This window comes from Phoca vitulina, unplaced genomic scaffold (assembly GCF_004348235.1).
Source record: "Phoca vitulina isolate PV1807 unplaced genomic scaffold, GSC_HSeal_1.0 scaffold8, whole genome shotgun sequence".
In the NCBI taxonomy this organism is placed as follows: Eukaryota; Metazoa; Chordata; class Mammalia; order Carnivora; family Phocidae; genus Phoca; species Phoca vitulina.
Genome location: NW_022589711.1, coordinates 63237501 through 63259220, shown reverse-complemented (window position 1 = coordinate 63259220; position 21720 = coordinate 63237501). Strand labels below are relative to the sequence as shown.

The 21720-nt window shown below is 36.0% G+C and overlaps 1 protein-coding gene across 2 annotated transcripts in view; it reads left to right on the top strand.

Moving 5' to 3' along the window:
• MFN1 (mitofusin 1) overlaps nt 1–21720 on the top strand; it is a 29700-nt gene continuing 7980 nt past the window's right edge. Inside the window, exons 1-14 of one of the 2 annotated variants that reach the window (XM_032407157.1) lie at nt 1–166; nt 1420–1538; nt 2680–2815; nt 4064–4226; nt 6740–6864; nt 8856–8964; nt 10324–10431; nt 13039–13192; nt 13307–13374; nt 18619–18740; nt 20347–20473; nt 20755–20859; nt 21140–21242; nt 21384–21613. In XM_032407157.1, coding sequence (XP_032263048.1) covers nt 1427–1538; nt 2680–2815; nt 4064–4226; nt 6740–6864; nt 8856–8964; nt 10324–10431; nt 13039–13192; nt 13307–13374; nt 18619–18740; nt 20347–20473; nt 20755–20859; nt 21140–21242; nt 21384–21613 — 1662 coding nt within the window. In that variant the 5' untranslated portion in view covers nt 1–166; nt 1420–1426. Of the gene's footprint in view, nt 482–1419; nt 1539–2679; nt 2816–4063; nt 4227–6739; nt 6865–8855; nt 8965–10323; nt 10432–13038; nt 13193–13306; nt 13375–18618; nt 18741–20346; nt 20474–20754; nt 20860–21139; nt 21243–21383; nt 21614–21720 lie in introns of both variants that reach the window. The other variant, XM_032407158.1, reaches the window with a different exon arrangement.

Sequence of the window (21720 nt, the reverse complement as noted above, 5' to 3'; positions counted from 1 at the left end):
CCACGGAGCCAAACAAAATCGGGGCGGAGAAGAAACCGGAAGTGACCGCCCTTATGGCACTCCGCCCACCTCCTCTCCTTTTCCCAGCTTCTCCTGGGAGGATGAGGAGGCCTGGGGGCTGAGGCTGGTCTGCGGTTGCCGGGTGACAAGTTGGAGCCGGGACAGTGTGAGTGCTCGCTGCCTCGGCCGTCGGCCCGTTCACTTCGCTCGGGGTGACCTTCGTGCGGCCAGGGACAGGGGGCGGGGAGTCGTGCGCCGGAGCTCTGTGACGAGGCGCCGCCGCCGGTCTGCGGGAAAGGAGCTAGCGAGCGGATTTGCGAGCGGGGCCCTCGGCCGGGTCGAGCCCGCGGAGCCCGCGAGGCCGGAGCCCGGGGCCTGGGGAGCCGGGTCTGGGGCTGGCGCTCGCGGGGCGGTGGTGAGGTCCGGTCCCTAGCTCTGCGGGCGGGGCTCCAGCGCCCGGTGTGGAAGGCCTTTCCCCAAGGTAGGTGTTCACACCCGGTTGACCCGGGTCGTTGCCCTCACCCCGCTTTTCCCACGCAGCTCCTTCACTAAGTCATTTCCTGACCCTCTGGAAGGCTCGGCCTTTTTTTTGTGGCCACTCTGCTCCATTTCACACGCATACATACCGGGAGTAGACTGGCATGTAATCGTTTTTGTTTGGTGTCTTTTTCATGAGAAGTTGCCAGAAAAGGAAATTTGTTATAACTTACATTCTTTGAAGTTCTTGGTGCTTTGGCTGGAAACGTTAATGCTCGCTTTAAGCCTTGCCTGCTTATTTCTTGTGATGAGAACTAATTTTTTTTCAAGGTCGGAATTACATTATGGTACTGGAATTTTGTTTCCTCATTCTGGGTATCCACCTCCACCCGCTAGAGCTCCAGGTTGAGAAACTTGTTTGCGAACTTGCTTTATCTCACTAACCCTGTTACAGTTTTCCACAATTAGTTTCATCTTCACCAAAAGGAAATAAGGTAGAAATTGCAACCAAGATTTTGGCCAATAGAGTTAGTTATTTTAATGGGCTGTCACTGAAAAGTAGTCTTTAATTGCTTGTCTAAAACATTTCTCAAAAAATTATCCAAAAGTATTTTGACAGTTTATTTCACTGGGGAGTTAATGTGGTAGGATGGTGTCATTAATTTGCATGTCTTTATCATATAGTTTAACTTGTGCTTTTCTTTTTTCTTTTTAAAGATTTATTTATTTTAGAGAGAGACACAAGGAGAGAGTGGGAGGCGGGAAAGGGCCAGGAGAGAATCTTAAGCAGAAAGCAGACCCCCCCGCCCCACCAGCATGGAGGTTGACGTGGGGCTGGATCTCAGGACCCTGAGATCACAACCTGAGCGGAAACCAAGAGTCGGATGCCCACCCAGGCACCCCTAATTTGTACTTTTCTAACTTTTAATTTTCTTCCCCCAGTAACATAATGGCAGAAACTGCTTCTCCACTGAAGCACTTTGTGCTGGCCAAGAGGGCAATTACTGCAATCTTTGACCAATTACTGGAGTTTGTTACTGAAGGATCCCATTTTGTTGAAGGTTAGTTTTCTCTAAGTTTTGAAAAGAATATGGTTGAAAGTATATGCAGGTACTTTATCCTTTCACCCTTAGTTACTGAACACCTATACGAGGGATTGCTCTATATTCTTGGAGAGATGCCCTAACAAATAAAATCCTTTTCTGCCCTCCGAAGGAAGAAGATTAAGTGGTATTGATAACCTAAGATATAAGTGGTTGTATGTATGATACCACTAAGCTCTTTATTATATTAATAATGCATTTAATTCTCATATCAATGCTGGGACAGATTTTAATTGCAATTATTATATTTTATTATTTTTTAAAGATTTTATTTATTTATTTGTCAGAGAGGGAGAGAGGGCACAAGCAAGGGGAACGGCAGGCAGAGGGAGAAGCAGGCTCCCCTCTGAGCAGGGAGCCCAATGTGGGACTCTGCCCCAGGACCCTGGGATCATGACCTGAGCCACGGGCAGACGTTTAACTGAGCCACCCAGGTGTCCCTAATTGCAGTTATTTTAAAGATGAAGAAACCAAGGCACAGAAAATTTAAGCAACTGCCCAAGATCACCTAGCTAGTAAATGCCCAGACTAAAAATCAGGCAGCCCACATTTAAGCCATTATACTTATCTCTTCCCCAAGTCGGCTGTCAGCCTAGATCTCAGACCTATCTTCTCAGATGAGGCTGGAATGTGGTGGGGGAAAGGGACAAAGAAGTTTTCTTAAAGTGAGTGTAACTGTTCAAACAAGGTTGGTGAGGAATGTCTTACTGGGGAATACTGCTTTGGAGGTAACTGTTGAAATCTTTTCTGGTTCTTAAGATTACATGACTGTCAAGGGTACAATGAAAAGCGAGGGATTCTATATACTTCAGTGACATTGGGGAAACATTTGGTAGGTTGGTAGAGTCAAACTTTTTGAGGATAGCCCCTGTAATTTTTAATCATTTTGATATTTTGGGGGCCGGATTCTTATGACCTGTTGCAACAAGGCATTTACCTTTTATTCAGATACTGTGGCATTTTTACTTTTCAAAATGGCCATGTTAATGTAGAGCAGAGCCAAAATATGCGAAATGTGTGCATATCTTAGATATTCCCTTGTATAATTAACCCAATATTCATTTTTGTCACTTTTTCTAACACCATTTCAATTTTGTAGCAACATACAGGAATCCAGAACTTGATCAAATAGCTACTGAGGATGATCTGATAGAAATACAGGGTTATAGAAACAAGCTTTCCATCATTGGTGAGGTGCTGTCTCGGAGACATATGAAAGTGGCATTTTTTGGCAGGTAATCCTTTATTGTTTCTCTCAAGGGTAGTTTCCAGAAATCAGCTTTTCTAAGTCATATCTCCAACTTTGTTTCTGATATTTCAGCAAGTGGTATTCCTACCCTTGCGCCACAAAGAGTTTCTCCCTTTGCTAAATGTTAAAGCTATTAGCATGAGAAAGCATTTGTTCATTTTAGCTCTTGGTATAAAATGAAACTTTCTAAAGGTCAGTTGTATTTTTACTTTTTAAGGATGCTGATGTCTAAGAATTAGCTTCTTAGCCAGTCCAAAGAATAGAAATACAGATAAATGATATGCATAACTTGTGACTTTCTAAAGTTTCTCTTAATTATCAGGTGTGTCTTCCAAAAGGATTCTCAGCCTCACGATTCCCAGAGGGAGAATAGGAAACGCCATTTGTTAACATAACTATCTGGAGTGATAGAGCGATCTCTGACACAGCTCATGTTCATTTAAGAATCATTTGTTAACTTCCTGTGTACTGTGCACTCTGTTAGGCACTAGGGATTCGAAGACAGATGAGTAGGCCCGTATCATGTGCTGAGTATCAACAGAAACATTTACTCACTAAACTAACTTTTAAGCCCGTCTTAGGGCTTTTTTAGTACTTGTGATTTCCTATACTTAGAATTCCCTTTGCCTTGTTTTATCTATGTCTGGCTCTTTCTCACTCTTCAGATCTCATCCTAAATGTTACAACATCAGAAACCTTCCCTGACTGTTGTATCTAAAGTATTCCTTCTCATTTATTCTCTTCTAAAGTGCCCTGTTTATGCCCTTTAAACCTTTTCCACAAAGCTGTGCTGGGTTTTTGTGTGTGTTTTTTTTGTTTGTTTGTTTGTTTGTTTGTTTTTGTCTGCTTCTCCTGCTTGACCTTACTCTCAGGGCCTTACAGAGTGTAGTATGAGGTGGGTCCATAAATAGGCCCTAACTCAGATTAGGGTGGAGTGGGAATGAGAAGGAAGAGGGCTCCTGGTGAGGTGATGACTCCATTGTCCTATTTGAGAAGGAGAAATAGGTAATAGCTTTGGATATGAAAAAGATCCAGCCCAGATTTAAGGAGATGGGGACTTTAGACCACAGCTTGTGATGGGAAGAATTTGGGGTTGTGGTTTCAAATTGTCACAAGAAGCAAGAAAGATAAAAAAGGCAAGGATGGGAATTCTAAAAAGGTTGGCCTTCGACCCAATGAAAGAATAAAGTTTTTACTGTTATGTTTTATTTTCATGATTTTATATATTCTTCAGGACAAGCAGTGGGAAGAGCTCTGTTATCAATGCAATGTTGTGGGATAAAGTCCTCCCTAGTGGGATTGGCCATACAACCAATTGCTTCCTGAGTGTTGAAGGAACTGATGGAGATAAAGCCTATCTTATGACAGAAGGATCAGATGAAAAAAAGAGTGTGAAGGTATAATATTTGACTATTAGCAACAAAATGTACCTGAAATAATGTCCTTGTTCTTTTTAAAAAAAAATTGTAAGATGTCTACATTGCTGGAGATAGAAGAACCATTAATGTTTCTATTTGTAGCTTTAAAGCCATCACTAATATTTTGAATTCTCTAAAATTTTTTTGCTTCAGAGCTAAATCATTAGAAGAATATATCTTAAAGCATACCTTATTAGAAAAATAAAACTTGTCCTTAAAGTAAATTAGAGTTAAGAGTTTATTACATTTTAAAATAATGTTCCCAGTGAAAACAACATTATTGAAGTGTATTGTTGCTATTTAATCTCAAATCTAATTTCATCTTTTGAAAGAAAACTTTGTTTAAAAATTTGGCTCTGGAATGTTTTTGATGCATGTCTGTGCCTTTTGAAACTATTTTATCTTTGGAACGTTTATGAGCACATTCATGAGTAAATGTAACAGTTTTATCAGAAAGGGCCAATGGCAATTCCCTACCTTTCATAAATTTCTTAAGGAACCCAGTGCCACTAGGTTCCTTTAGCCAAAAGAAGGGAAAAAAGTGTTTCTCAGTATTATCACTTTCTCTTAAGTCTTCCCCGCCCCCCCCCCCCCAGTTTCTCTTAAGTCTTAAGATCTCTCCCACAAATGCAGTAGTTCAGTGTTTAAAATCCATGCCATATTAGTTTTTGCAAAACTGAGTTGAATTCACTGGTCTAGTTAATTGTTCTGTGAGTTTGCTGTTTGATTTAACTCAGGTAACTCAATTTGTGTAATACCCTTCAGATTAGTTACGAGGAATAAAGGAGGTGATGTTTAAGAAAATATTTTCAAAGTTTTAACCCATACAAATGACGGAATCACTTATTTCTTAATCAGGATTTTTACCAAATCAGAATTCAAACTGGCCTTAGATCCTTAAAGTAAAATGTATATGATATTTTAAAGTAATCGTCTCCTTTTTCTTGGCCTGTGCTCTCTACTTCCAATCCACTTCCTTCATTCTCTTTTGCTCCTCTCCCCAACTCCAAAATTTCAATTTGTTTACCTCAAGTTGTGGCCTGCTTTAAGGTACAGACTTTGAGTCCTGTGCTGTAGTAGTTTACTTAGTAAAAGAAATGGAATATTAACAGCTAATAAGCTTACTAAGTACCAGGTAGTATTCTAAGTACCTGCAGTAACTCAAACCTCACCACAACTCTGTCAGATAGGTGCTTTTATTTTTTATTTATTTTGTTTTTGTTTTTGTTTTTAAAGATTTTTAATTTATTTTTTGACAGAGAAAGAGACAGCGAGAGAGGGAACACAAGAAGGGGGAGTAGGAGAGGGGGAAGCAGGCTTCCTGTGGAGCAGGTACCCGATGCGGGGCTCCATCCCAGGACCCTGGGATCATGACCTGAGCCGAAGGCAGATGCTTAACGACTGAGCCACCCAGGGATAGGTGCTTTTATTATCTTAATTTTATAGACCAGGCATCAAGATTTTAGTACAAGTTTATAATTCTATCAAAAAGTTTATGAAAGCAAGCAAAAATAAAACCTAGCTAACATTGTCACTATGGAGATTCACCTCAACCCTGATCAGGACTATTGTGCCAATTTGAAAATAGATGTTTCCCTTTAAAAATGGATACCCCTACAGTTCATTTGTATGTGTGCTGGTGTCCTTTCCTTGAATATTAATTTTATATTAAGCCCTTTGTATCTATTGTATATTTAACACATACATGAATGGTATTAAAGTAACACATTAATAAATTAGCATATGTCAGAAATCATCTTGAGAAACAGAAATATTTTAGTGAATTCAAATGGAAAGAGAAGGCGTAGTCATTGATGTCCAAGCAGGCTTATGTGAGTAAATAACTGCCTGCTGAGAAAAATCCTTTCTTAAAATGATATGTCTTGAGCTTCTCTTGTATTGTTTTAGTCTTATTACTCTGGTGTTTTTAAACTATCTTAATAATGTTTCTTCTATTTTCACCCCTTACTACTGAGCAGTACATTTTAGAAGAGACAGAAAATACAAATGGGCAAAAAGAAACTCCAAAACTCACATGCTTCCTAAAGCCAGTGGAAACTTCCCTGTGGTATAGAGTTAAATGTGTTTGTTTTTTGTAAACAAAATGGTTTCATGTGTGCTATTTTGACTTGCCTTTTTTCTCTTAATATATTGTAAATTTGTTTTCATACATATAATATCAATTTCAGGTGTTACATAGGATTCCATTGCCAGAATTCACTTATTGGGCATTTATAGAGTGTTACCAGCTCTGCTTATTTTTGCAGAGTGGATGAGTAAACTGTTTTAAGATATCTCCTCCCCCCCCCCCCCCTTGGTAATTCTAAAACTCAGTTTCTCAAGATTGCTGAGATGGTTTTATTTCAGATTATTTAAAGTTCTGCTTTTTGTATATGTTTTGCAAAAATAAATATACCAAATCATAGTGTTTTTAATTTTTATTGAGTTTTATTACAAGCAGAGTTTTGTTTTTTCTTTCCCTTCCACTTTAGACAGTTAATCAACTGGCCCATGCCCTTCATATGGACAAAGACTTGAAAGCTGGCTGTCTTGTACATGTATTTTGGCCAAAGGCAAAATGTGCCCTCTTGAGAGATGACCTGGTTTTAGTGGACAGGTAAAATTACATATGAATTGCATTTTCTCCTTGTAAAAGTTTATTTAATAGAATAGTATTGCTTGCACTGTGAATTGTGTAAGACTGATGAATCACAGACCTGTATCCCTGAAACAAATAATACATTATATGTTAATAAAAAAATTAAAAAAAATAGTATTGCTTGCTTTAGCATATAATACATAAAAATTTAAATGTTTAGTTGCTGCTTTGTTCTCATTTGTTAGATTGTTAAGGAGCAGATAAGGTGTTGGTTTATGTTTTTTACTGGTTACATAAAGTGCCAGTTTCTTAGTCTAATTCTATTAGAAATTTCAAGGATAGTGAAACTTTTTTTCCCCTCTAGATTGTAGTTTGGGTAAGTAGCTGGGCATTAGAGATTATCTAATTCTAAATAACGAGGTAGGTAACTGATTAGGTAAATTTTTTTAACTAGTAATACTTTTTTTTTTTTTTTAAGAATTGAAAGAACGCACTTATGCAGTGGGGGAGGGGGGCGGCAGAGGGAGAGAACCTCAAGCAGACTTGGCACTGAGTTTGGAGTCTGATACAGGGCTTGGTCTCCCCACCCTGAGATTACAACCTGAGCTGAAACCAAGAGTCCAGCGCTTAACTGACTGAGCCACCCAGGCACCCTAGTAAAATTTATGTTGAGACCCGTTTCCCAAAATAACTTACTGGACAGTTTACATAGCTTTTCATTGTTCAAGAATTAATTGAATACTTCTGGAATTTTGTTTTGACTCTTCTGATGAGTCTTCATTTATTATGTGTTCTTTTACTACATTGGTGCTAAGTAAAATGATAATGTACATCTGCTAAGCAATGTCCTTAACTAAAAAAGGTAGTTAAATGATTTTTCAAAATTTTGGTATGCTCTTTTGTTTCCTCGGTTAAAATTTCAATGTTGTATGGAAACCGTTTTGGTTTTGGTGATGGGCTTTTAATTTTGCTTTATTTCATGGCCAGACTATGTCCATGACCGCAGCCTCTCATCTTGCCACATTGTCACAGGATACATCAAGCCAGTGTGTAGATAGTTGCACTATAATTTTTATAGTATAGATAGTATATTAAACTTAGGTCTTAGCAGAGGGTGTTTTATTATTTATGCTCATGAGCACTTAAATATTTTCTGAGCTGTACTGGACACAGCTGCTTGCACCTTTGATTTTGGTTATATATTAGCCTGTTTGGTTTTGGTTTTGGTTTTTTTAGTACTTTTCATCCATCCAAAGCATAAGGATTTAAAAGATTAAAATATTGACCATGTTACTTACTTTGTCAAAAATCACAAAGTTATTTATTTTATTTTTTTTAAGATTTTTATTTAGTTATTTGACAGAGAAAGATACAGCAAGAGAGGGAACACAAGCAGGGGGGAGTGGGAGAGGGAGAAGCAGGCTTCCCACCGAGCAGGGAGCCCGATGCGGGGCTCGATCCCAGGACCCTGGGATCGTGACCTGAGCTGAAGGCAGATGCTTAACGACTGAGCCACCCAGGCGCCCCTATTTGTTTTTATTTTAAAAATTTTATTTATTTATTAGAGCATGAGCAGGGGGGAGAGCCGGAGGGAGAGGGAGAAGCAGGCTTCCCACTGAGGGATCTGATGACATGGGGCTCCATCCCAGGACCCTGGGATCGTGACCTGAGCTGAAGACAAACCTTAACTGACTGAGCCACCCAGGCACCCAAGTTTATTTCTTTTTAGTAAATAAACTATTTTTTTTTTTAAGCATTTGTTGTCAATTGGATAGGCTCTGAGATGTCTTTGTCAGCAGAATAAATACTGAAGTTTATAAAACACAGAATCAGCTTGCCACAAGTGCTCTCTTATAGGTGAAAAAGTAAATGTCTTAGGCTTTGTGCTAAAAACTGGTAGAAATCCTGTCCTTTAGACTTCAATTTATAAAAGTTTAAAAAAATGTCTTTCTATAATCAAATTTTCTTTTTAAAAAATATTATAAAATACAGTATTATCCTCCCATTAGTCCAGGTACAGATGTCACTACAGAGCTGGATAGCTGGATTGATAAGTTCTGCTTAGATGCTGATGTCTTCGTTTTGGTTGCAAACTCTGAATCAACACTAATGAACACGGTAGGATTTAATCACATTACTATGTTTGAGTGGTAGGAAATGAGTGTCTATTCTGAAAAGTGAGGGAAATCCAAATCATGGATTAAAAAGAATCAAGGGTGAACAAAGGAGTTTGTATTTCCATGGGACTGGAAAAGCTGATGCTGGTCTTCTTGAGTGTTCCCATTGGGAATCTAGGGTTTGATAGCTCTAGCTTCTAGTAAATCTTTAAGTTCAAGGTGTGACCATGTGTGGTGTTGCCATTGATTGTGATTATTTGCCAGTTTCAGAAGGAATGGGCACCAGAATTGTTAGGCTTTTCATACTTTTAGTCTTGTCAACCTTTCACAGCTTTACATGTGTACACTCTAGGTTCCAGCTTACCTGTGTACGTTCTACGCCGCTGTCAAACCTAATAGATTAGATTATTTATCCAGGATGTCTAGAGCCAGACTCATCCCACATAAACTCCAGAGTTTATAGATATCTAATATCCAAAACTATGGTATGATTTTTTAAAACTGTTATTCCTCAAAAGCATATTAGTGGCCAAGCACCATTATAACCTAGATGTTACCAGCAAAGACCTCTGTTCTGCCACTGCTACTCGTTTTTGTATAACCTGATCTATATCACGTGGACCAGGCTGCTGTGACAACATGGACAGTTGTTTATAATCTCATGATATGAGAACTGATTAATGTTTTAAATCTTTTTTAGAACAACCTCATTATTTGGATACTGATAAACAAGCTTTGATGTACATTCTGACTTCTATGTCTTTGTTTATGCTATTCTTTGCCCACAATTCTTCCCCCGCTCCCAGCTTCTTATTTTTCAGAAAGCCATTATCAGTACTTTTAAGCACATCTGTATCACCATTCCCTTCTTTATGGAGTTTTTCCTAATTCCAACTAGATATGGTGTCTCTTTCCTTTGAATAAGCATAGCATGTATTTATAGCATTTAAGGCACATACCTTTCTCTGTTGGTTATTATGATGTACATAGGTCTTACACTGTTATTAATTTACTTAGTCTAAATCTTTAGAAAGATTTGAGGTAGCTTTTTGAAAATATGGACTATAATATCCAATATCGATTGTGTTCTGCACAATAGTAGAGACATAAATATTTGTTAAATTGAATTTCAGAAAAGACTCATGGCAGGAGCAGGAAAATCTTCAGTTTTGCCTTCTTATAATTTAATTTTCTCATCTTTGAGAAGTGTAACGTTCAGTGCTTTGGGATCCTTTATCAATGGGTATTAATCACTGTTGTCTAAATGGTTCAAACTTTTAGATTAGAGCTTCAACTATAAATGTAAATATAAAATAGCTGTTAAAAGTGAACATACTCTTGGGTATTTGATGTTTTTTAGGAAAAGCAGTTTTTTCACAAGGTAAATGAGCGACTTTCCAAGCCTAATATTTTCATTTTGAATAATCGTTGGGATGCCTCTGCATCAGAGCCAGAATATATGGAAGACGTAAGTTATTTTTTCTTTTAAGTTGTGAAATATAGTCATGTACGTTATTATCTGAGAAAACAGTATACCTTATAGAATAGAACGTCCTAAGTAGCTGTTCTTTTACTTGAGAAAAGGCTTATGTGATACAGACCAGAATATTAAGCTACTTTGGAGGAAAATTGTTATAGAAGTACTATATCATCATTTTAGATATTGAAACTCTGTTTTGTTAAGTGTTTTATTGAAGTGTAACATAACAGAAAAGTGTGCAGATCCTAAGTGTCCAGCTCAGTGAATTTTACAAATTGAACACACCTGTGTCAGGATGCAGCTCAAGAAGCAGAACATCCCCAGCACCCTCTTCCAGTCTCTGTCCTCCCTCACAAGAATGAGCACTTACATGACTTCTAACACCTTTGATTATTTTTTTTGGTTGTTCAACTTTATGTAGTGGAATCATACAGTATCTACTTTTGTGTCACGTTTCTTTTACTCAGCATTACATTTGTGATATGCATCCATACTCTTGTGCAGAGTTGAAGTGCATTGTCATTACTGTATAATATTTCAGCCTTCGAATAACTACATTTAATTTATTCATTCTGCTAGTGATGGGCATTTGGGTAGATTTCCTATATTTAGCTGTTATGAGTAGTGCTGCTGTACATATTCTTACATATGTCTCTTTGATGCACATAGGTATGTGTTTCTGTTGGGTATGGTTCTCAACCTGAGGGGTTGGGCAGTTTTGATCTCCAGGGAATATTTGGCCATGTCTGAAGATATTTTTGATTGTCACAGCTCTGGAGTGTGCTACTGGCATCTGTTGGGTAGAGGCTCAGAGCTGTTAAAAGTCTCATAACAGAACAGCCCTCCCAACCAAAGATTTATCTGACTCAAAATGTCAGTACTGCAGAGATCAGTAATCTGTGAGTATATATCTAGGAGTAGAATTGCTGGATTATAGGTAGAGAATATGCTGTTTCAGTAAACACAGCCCAAGAGTTTTCTAAAGTGCTTGTACCACTTTATACTCCCAAGCAGATTAAGAGTTCCAAGTGATTTATATATCCTTACCAACACTTGATATTTTTGGTTGTTTTAAATTTTAGTCATGCTGGTGGTTTTAGAAACTTTTTTTTTTTTAAGATTTTATTTATTTGTCAGAGAGAGAGGGAGAGTGAGAGCAAGCACAAGCAGAGGGAGTGACAGGCAGAGGGAGAAGCAGGCTCCTGCCGAGCAAGGAGCCCGATGTGTGACTTGATTCCAGGACTCTGGGAACATGACCTGAGCCGAAGGCAGAAGAAGCTTAACCATCTGAGCCACCCAGGCGTCCCTAGAAACTTCTTTTTAAAAAGAATAGAGTAGGGCACCTGGGTGGCTCAGTCGGTTAAGTGTCTGCCTTCGGCTCAGGTCATGTTCCCAGGGTCCTGGGATTGAGCCCCACATCGGGCTCCATGCTCTGTGGGAAGCCTGCTTCTCCCTCTCCCATTCCCCCTGCTTGTATTCCCTCTCTCACTGTGTCTCTCTCTGTCAAATAAATAAATAAATCTTTTTAAAAAAAATTGAGAAGAATAGAGTATCTGGAATTTGGTCTGTGATCTATAAAAAATATTTAATTTGCCTGATTAATTTCTTTTTCTGATTTTGATCATAGTTTTTCTTTACAAAAAAAATTAAAATTTACACTATCCTATCACTGTTTACATGTTAGGTTATTTGCTTTCATTCTTTCCCCCACCCCCAAAATTGGAATTTTGTTTCATATGAAGTTTTATATCCTGAAGTCTTAAGATAGAGATCTGTTATCATAGCCACAATCCTAGAGGCTAGTACTAAACCCTAACTAGTTTCACCCTTAGTCCTATTTTTTTTTTTAATTTTTGTATTTTTAAAGTTTGAAGTAATCTGTACACCCTACATGGGGCTCAAACTCACAACCCCAAGATTGAGTCACATACTGTACTGACTGAGCCAGCCAGGTGCCCCTCTTAGTTCTAATTTTAATACCTAAGTGCTAATCTTAAACCTAACATTGCAACCCTAATCCCTAGCTAATGCATTCTCCCCAACTTTAATTCTCAGTGCTTTAAGAAAAATAGACATTTATGTCCTGATTTCACAATAAAAAAAGCTTAATTATAGCAAATTAATTGTAGCATTTATTTTCTGGTATCAAAGATATTAATAGCTTCATTGTAAGAAAATTTGGAAAATAAGCATAAGAAATAAAAATGCTACCTGGTTTGTGGTTGTTGCCTGCATGCCACCTGTTAATTTTCAGAGATATATATACACATTTCTTTTTTGTAGTATAGTCATGTATGTCAATAACACAGAAATAAGAACCTTTCCCATGGCAGTAAGTACTAATATTTGTCTACAATATGTTGGAAAATGGCTGCATAGTATTTGGTGGCCCATCAGAATTTTAAATGGTCAAAGAAGGATCATTACTTTAAGAGAAAGTATTCTGTCTATTTATTAGAATTTTTAGATTTGTTAAGTAATATGGGAGCTATTACTTATTATAATATCACTATAAATGGAGTTTAGTATAGACCGATAGCTGTCAGTTACATTTGTTTAATTACTAGAATTACTTCAATACCCTGTTTTCTCTAGGTACGCAGACAGCACATGGAAAGATGTCTACATTTCTTGGTGGAGGAGCTTAAAGTTGTGGATCCTTTAGAGGCACAGAATCGTATTTTCTTTGTTTCTGCAAAGGAAGTTCTTAGTGCTAGAAAGCACAAAGCACAGGGGATGCCAGAAGGTGGTATGTATTATTATAGATTGTCTTTCGAAATACAAGTATAGTTATAGAAATAACATGCTAGAAATCTTACCTTGCTGTATCCTAGGTTTTAAACTCTTCACGTAAATATTATAGGTGGGGCACTTGCTGAAGGATTCCAGGCAAGATTACAGGAGTTTCAGAATTTTGAACAAATCTTCGAGGTAGGAATTTTGTGAATGTATTCACTAATATAAAACCCTAACATTGGTTGGAGAATGATCATAATCTTCTGTTTCCACTATTTATCTTTGTCAAATAACCTTTGCTTGCTGTTATTTAGTATAGTTACTGCTACAGCAAGTGAAGCAAGTTTGAAGAAAGGAAGTCCCTGCAAAATGGATGATCCGTAAGAATTGAGAATTAAAGATTGTAATTTCTTATTTTTTCTTATGTAGTTGTATTTAAATGGGAAACTGTTTTTCTGATATTGCATGTGTTGTGCAATGAGTGAAATTCTCTTTATTCAGTAATTTGAGGCAAGATTAAATAAATGTAATTGCTGTTGGAATGGGTAATGAGCAAAGTGAAGATTATCTTTTTCTTTTGTACCATACTGTTGATAGATATAGAATGTAGTTAATGTCATTTGACAAAAGTTTATTACATTTTAAACTGTGTTGTCACCTATTTATTCTCCACATTTTATGTCAAATGTCCTAAATGAAAGAATACAAAGATAATTATGATACAGGGTATCCTATAGTTTAGGAATCTGGTAGGAACTACTGGCGCACATGAATAGCTAATGTATTTGCAGCATTGGGAAGGAAGGATTCTTCCTTGTATTTTGGTGTAGGCATTTTATTCAGAGACATTAAAACATCCTACATTTGAGTGAAAAGTTCTTTAGATGTTAATTTCCAAACTCTTATTTAGCCCTATTTAATCTAGCTCTGCTTAGATTGATAGCCCCTTTTCACCCATGAATGAACACGAACACTTCAGAACTTAAAAAAACTTCTTTCTGTAATTATTCTTCCTTTAAGTCGTAACAGCTTTAATAGTAAGGACATGAATGTTGAATGTACTTGGCAGAATTTTTTAAATTAAACATTTGCTATCTCCCATCTTTAATTTGGTGAGTTGGAGATAGACTATTATGTAGATGAAAACATAAAGAAGGAAAGCCCACTAGTGGCTATCTTGGTAAGATCTCTCTAAAGTCAGAGGCCCCTGGGATATTAGCATATGTTGTCCCAAGCTAAACCATAGATTACATGAAGGCCCAGTCACTCAGAGACCATTGTTTATATTCTTTCCTTTTTGCTTTCACAAGATTCAGTGCTCTCCTTACTCTTTCTCAGTTATTTCATCCATGGGGAAAATATTGGGGAGAGGATGTATTGTTCTGTCTCCCTTTGTCTTATTTATTGACATTTTCTTTCTTTCCTTCTTTCTTTGTGTGTTAGATATTTGTCATTGATTTCTCCTACCAAATCATATTGTTCTCTTACGCATTTATAACCTCTTTCATATTGGTTCCTGCTACCCAGACAGAATATCTCCTTGAAGAAGTGGGAATGAGAAGAGTAAAAGCTGTGCTGTAGAGCACTGGTTCCTAAACCTTGGCTGATCATAAGAATCACATGAGGTGCTTTAGAGAACTGCAGACTCCTGAATTATCCCAGAGACCGATCGAGTGGGGCTGGGATGGACCTAGGAATCCGCATATATTCAAAGCTTCCCAAGTGATGGCAATAATCAGGCAGACCTAGGAATTACCGTTTTTTAATGTTTTTAGAAGAAACTTGGCAGTTTTTTATTGTAATAGTTCATTTGGGAATCTAAAAATTATGTATGGAAAAAACTATGTGCAAGAGCTTTTACATAAAGTTGTGGAGAATGTCAGACCTTAGAGTTTGAAATGTTTGTTCAATTAAAAGTATGATAGATTTAATATGAGAATCAGCTAGAAATTATTCGAACTTATCTAAAAAAATAATCAGATGGGCAAAAAGTCTTGTCTTGGTGGCCAAAGCATTTTTTGATGATTACATTGACAACTCTTCAACTTTTTTTCCAGAGTAAAATGTATATAATATAAGGTTATATTATAACCTTAATTGGATTTGCCAGTGATTTAACTACTCTGCTTTATCTTCCAAAGACCTAGCCCCAGCCTTTGGTTAATTTTTCCATTCATAAATAGCATTTTTTGGTTTTTATTCATTAAATTCTATGTTAATCTTTAAACATAGTTTCTTCTCCTTTTTTTTATACCTTTTTTTAAGTGGAATTGTCTTGCTTTTTATTCTTTAGGAAAGAATTTAGGTCTGTGAATTTGTGATGTAACTTTGGACATACACCATAGGTTTCGGTATCCAGTTTAGTTTTCATTGTCTTTAATAGTTTTTAATTGTAGTTGTTGGCATTTTCTATTCAATACAGGAGTTGTTAAGAATCAGATGTTTTGGGGGCGCTTGGGTGGCTCAGTTAGCTAAGCGGCTGCCTTCGGCTCAGGTCATGATCCCAGGGTGCTGGGATCGAGCCCCGCGTCGGGCTCCCTGCTCAGCAAGAGCCTGCTTCTCCCTCTCCCTCTGCCTGCCTCTCTGCGTACTTGTGCTCTCTCTGTCTGTCAAATAAATAAATAAAATCTTAAAAAAAAAAAAAGTTAAAAAAAGAATCAGATGTTTTGATTCTTTTCATCCAACTTTTGGTTATTTATTTCTTGGTTTCTTTGCATTGTGATCACAGAATGTGTCCTTTATATACATTTTCTCTTTGTTTTTAGAATTCACCTTTTTTTTTTTGAGTCTTAGAAAATGATTTTTGTGAAAAGAAAGTACCAAGTCTTTCATTTTTAGCGGTCTGATCTTTGCCATAGACTTTTTGGGTTTCATTTGGTTCTTATGAGCAAAACAGTACAGGAACGTTTGGAGTACCAAGTTTAAATAATGCTTGAAAATTAAATCTGTTAAAATCAATCAAGAAAATCAGTGTTAATTCTGTCAATATGTTTCTTACTGTTTTAAACCTGTGTTTGAACAAGTGTATATTCTAAAGATAATTTAGAAATCTGAATATCTTTGCTCAAATATTTGGCAATTAACTGTTTTTAATTTGATTATAAGATGGAAAACAGGTATAAAATAATTCTACTCTAAAATGTCAGTGAATTTGTTGTACAGGACATAAGTTTTAAGATAGTCTATAGGATAATCGGACAAGATGGCATTTAAAATGGTTTGGTGTAGTATTTTAACCTTCTCCTTGGAAAATTAGAGTTCCTGATAAAGTAAGTCTGGAAACTGCTGCTCACTATGTATGTTCTCTATGGGGATTCATAAGCATATTAGTGTAGTGAGGGTTCTGAGACATAATTCAATTTAAAAAAACCTGTATTTAAATTAACATTTCCCACAACTCAGAATAGAGTATTTCTTTTGCAGGTTGACTTGATATTTTTGTGATCAGTGGGAACATCAGTGTGGGATACTTCCTAAGTAGAAGAAGATTGCTTATTCTCTTTATACTTATTCATGACATGATTGTATATTTTTAAATAAGGAATGACTTTTATATTGCCTAATAACTTTTGAAAATATTTTCTTTCTGGTCTAGCTCTAATACTGTGCTGTTATCTATAAATTTTGGGTCTTCATTGCTGATATCTAGATCTGCTTCATCGAGGAACATAGGATTTCTTTTAACCTTTTTTTCTTTTAAATTTTCATGGTTTTATTATTTTTATGGAGGTTAATTTGTCAGTTTATGAGATACAGTTATTTAAAGAAAATCAAAGCTTTGTTTTGGTTGTTAAAAATAAGCAGTTTATACTTTAACTGTTTAATATTGTGTAGTTATTGGTGGTTTTTCTGTAGGCACAAATAGAATGGGGAATACAGTAACTTCCTACAACTAATCTCTTCAGGATTAGTGATGTTGAGTGATGTATAAATAAGTTTAACCATGAACAAAAGTTAGGCTATACAGTGAAAGAAAGTAATGGGCTGGAGTTAAGGCTTTATAAATTGTTAAGTAAATGAATTACCCTCACATGTCCTATAGCTAAAGAAGTGAGTCGGTTTTATTTTTCATACCTCAAAGTACTGAAGAGGACAGCTAAAATGTCAAAAGAATTAAAAGTTTTTTCTATCTGAATTGAACAGGTAATCATTTTAGAGATGTGAAGGCTCTAGGTTATAAATAGTGTATTGAATGAATGTAACATACTAATGATTTCAGTATAACAAATACTATAGTGTAAGTGAATACCTTTTAAACTTGAAAGCCATTTATTGTGGCGAAGGATAGTTACCACAATTTATACTGGTTACAATAAAAAAGAGGTTCAAGAAGATGAATTCGTGGAAATCATGGAGAGTTGGGGTATATCCCTAATTTTTAAAAATTCATCACAGCAAATAAATGTGGCTTCCTACAAAACACCTATTGTAGTTATTGCTGCTTTGACCCAGACAAGCATTTCTTGATTGTTCGAAGACCAGATGGCCTTCCTCTGTAAACACTTGGTAGTTGTTTTTAGATGTTATGTCAATGCAGAATTTAACTTTCTATGAAGTAAGAATGAAAGGACAGTTGTAACGTAATAATTTTGTGAGCTTTCAATGATGAATTCACAGTAAATATTTTAAATAACAAGTAGTATGCACATGTATTGAAATTGAAACAAATTTTATAGTATAAATGTATCCATTACTATATGTGATGCATTCTAATATATTCTCTTCTATTTAAAAAAAAACAAAACAAAACACTGGTTGTGAAACCTGATTTGTATAGCTGTGAATGGTTTATGAGCTATAATTAGCTTGAAGGTGAAACAAATGAGATAGGGCATCATTCGAACTGTATGCACAAACTATAGAGCAAGGACAGTAACAGGATTATCTTTGAAATAGCTGTAGATATTTTTCTAAAAATATCCTATAGGTTGTTGCTTAAGAGTATTTTTCAAGTTCAAATATTAATGACTTTGTGTGAATCCTGTCATTCAACTAATTTCTTAAATTGTGGAATTCTAATTCATAACTCAGTTAAGAACTTCATTAGGTATTGTAAGCATGAGAAAAATCAAGACAGACTAGGAGTAGATTAAAGGCAATCCCGATAAAATTGGTGATTTTAATGGAGAAAGCTTTAACATTGACAACGGTACCCTGCTTATTTATTCATTTATTTTTAAAAATATAGTCAAAAAACCATTGCACATTACTGTGTAAAATTACACAAAGATGATATGAACTTGCTGTTAATGCCCTTTTTACTTTTGATTTCTTGTAGGTTTTTTAACCTTTGTTATTTTAAGTTCTGTTTATCATGCATTTATTTTCTGCTCTTATTTATGTTTTGGTTATCATTACAAACAGCAAGTTTTTGTGTTTAAATTCCTGAAAATGTTGGGATGGAATTACAGTAATGTGTTATGGCTTGGGCCCTCGCAGGAGTGTATCTCGCAGTCAGCAGTGAAAACAAAGTTTGAACAGCACACTATCAGAGCTAAACAGATACTAGATACTGTGAAAAACATAATGGATTCAGTAAACGTGGCAGCAGCAGAGAAAAGGTATGAATTCATTTTATTGCAAAATAAAAATGTCAGTTCGTGTCAGTATAAATTCCTTAGACTAAGGTCTTAAATTGTTATATTTTAAATACTTACGCACTAAAGTCAGCAACCTACTTGCATGTTTTTAAATGAATATTTGAAATTATAAATATTCTACAACCTTAAATACATCATTTACATTTCCCGGAACTCAGTATTCTCATGAGCTATGATTTTAACATGCTTCATAGTTTTAAAATATCTTTAAAGCAGTGGAAGGACTATTCTTCAAGTGGAATTTTTTGAAGAAGTCCATAAAGGAGGTGGCCCTCTTTTTTGTTTCATTCAACCTATGACCCATTTTTCATATATTTATACATTGGTACCTTGAAATCTCTTTTGATGCCAGTTGTGGGTTTTTATCAACTGGTAAGCAAACAAGGTGATACTACCTGCCAGCCAGAAAGTCAGTTTGGTAAGCACTACCCTATATGTCCTTGTACTGCGCTGTTATTCCATTTATTACCTTATAAAGATGAAAGTAAATACATGAAATTGCTAACATTGAAGAAAAGGGTAGTTCTCACAAACTTGGTGCACTTAAAACAAAGTTGTGGATATTATTAGACGTGACACACGTAATGATGTTAAGCCTTAATTGAACCATTAGTGGGCTTAAGCCAATCAAGGGAAAGATACAAAGCATCAGAGATTGAGGACATTAAATTGGGAATTTTAAATGCATTTGATCTTACGGGGAACAAATACACCTAAATCTATTGCCTAATTTTGACACTTTTGCTGGAATGCATTATGTATAAAATTAGAGAATTTGTAATATATGAAACACAAGAGTGAGAACTCAGAGTCTGATCTCAGACCCTGTGCACTGTTTCTCTATGAGATTGTGGTGTCGTTTATACCTCTTCCAGCTCGGTTGCTTTATCATCGTAGTCAAAGTGAGTATTTGGTCCACAGGTTGACCTTAATATTACTGACTTGAAAAATACAGGACATTGAACTAAACATAGCACAAAGAAGATGTGACTTGAGGATGGTTTGTATAATCATGTCTTTGGAACTCTCTTAGCTAAAGATAATTTAAAAGAATCTCAGGTCTTTGTTTTCCTATATCCTGTAGTGGTTGACAAATTTTCTGTAAAAGCTAGATGGTAAATACTTTAGGTTTTGTGGGCTGTACTTTCTCTTTTGCAACTACTCTGTTCTGCAGTTTTAGGGCAAAGACAGCCAGCCATAGAGATGATAGGCATATGAATGGTCATGGAAACTGTAACAAAAAATAACAGCTGGCTGGATTTGGCTTTTTATTAAATGAAGTCAGTGTTTTTATTGTGACTGTTCATATCTGTGTTTGGAGAATCCTTATTCTTTGTGGGATTCAGATGCCACATGTGCAGAGAGACAAAGTAGTTTATATACAGTCATCTAGGAAATATTTTATAAATGAAATATTATTTGAATCCTTTTAGATGTTGAAATACAAGATTCATTTTCCTTACGTATCATGCTAACAGCTGGTTCATTACATAAGTGAATGCCCTAGCTTAATTGCTTTGGGACTTTAATGTATCCTGAGAATTAATTACTCTGCATACTACAATAGGGTTTATTCAATGGAAGAGAGGGAAGATCAAATTGATAGACTGGACTTTATCCGAAACCAGATGAACCTTTTAACACTGGATGTTAAGAAAAAAATCAGGGCGGTTACAGAAGAGGTGGCAAACAAGGTGGGTTGGTGACTTTATGATTAAAATTTCTGGGAATGGAGAGACTGGCTCAGTCAGTAGAGAATGCCACTCTTGATCTTGGGGTTGTGAGTTCGAGCCCTATATTGGGTGTAGGATTACTTAAAAATAAAATCTTTAAATAAATTTCTGGAAATGAAAATATTTTTGATAATCCTAAAAACGTTATCCCTGTTACCCTAAAGGCACATTCTGTTAAGTTTTTTACAATTTGGTTGAGTAGGTGCTAATCTTGTTTAATTTTTTTAACTTCATATTTTCAGGTTTCCTGTGCAATGACAGATGAAATTTGTCGACTGTCTGTTTTGGTTGATGAATTTTGTTCTGAGTTTCATCCTACTCCAAGTGTATTGAAAGTATATAAAAATGTAAGTTAAATTGTTGTTAAAGAGAGTTACTCAGTTTTTCTCACCTTATTCTACATTTTTATTTAGTGGATTAGCCATTTTAGTGTCTTCATGGCAATCAATACATGATTGAACTCATATCTCCTGTGCACACTTGTAATAAATGTAAACTATCTTGTATATAAAGTACACAACAACATTATCCTCTTAGAATAAGATCATTTACTATACTTTTTAAGCTTTCGTAAAATTTGTACATGTTCTAGAGAAAAAATAATGGGCCCATGTACCATGTTAACAGGAGTTAAATAAGCACATTGAAGATGGTATGGGAAGAAATTTGGCCGATCGGTGCACCAATGAAGTCAATGCTTCAATGCTTCAGTCCCAGCAAGAAATTATTGGTAATGTGTATGTCTACAAGTTCATGTGTGGTTTTTTTATTCATTTTGTTGGGAAAGGATTTATTTTCCTTTAGGTGTTTTATAAAATGTATAACATTATTTACTATTGTTTCTTAAATATCATAATTTTGTTTTGTCTAGAAAATTTGAAGCCATTACTTCCAACTGGTATACAGAATAAACTTCATACACTGATTCCTTGCAAGAAATTTGATCTCAGCTATGACCTAAATTGCCACAAGTTATGTTCAGATTTTCAAGAGGATATTGTATTTCGTTTTTCCCTGGGCTGGTCTTCCCTTGTGCATCGTTTCTTGGGCCCAGTGAATGCTCAGAGGGTGCTGCTAGGATTATCAGAACCCGTCTTCCAGGTATCTTTTTTTTTTTTTTTTTGAGCTTTTTATTTTGTTATTGCTCCTACTACACAGTTATGGATCTTTGATTTTACCAGTTGAGATTCTTTTTTATTTTGCTTATG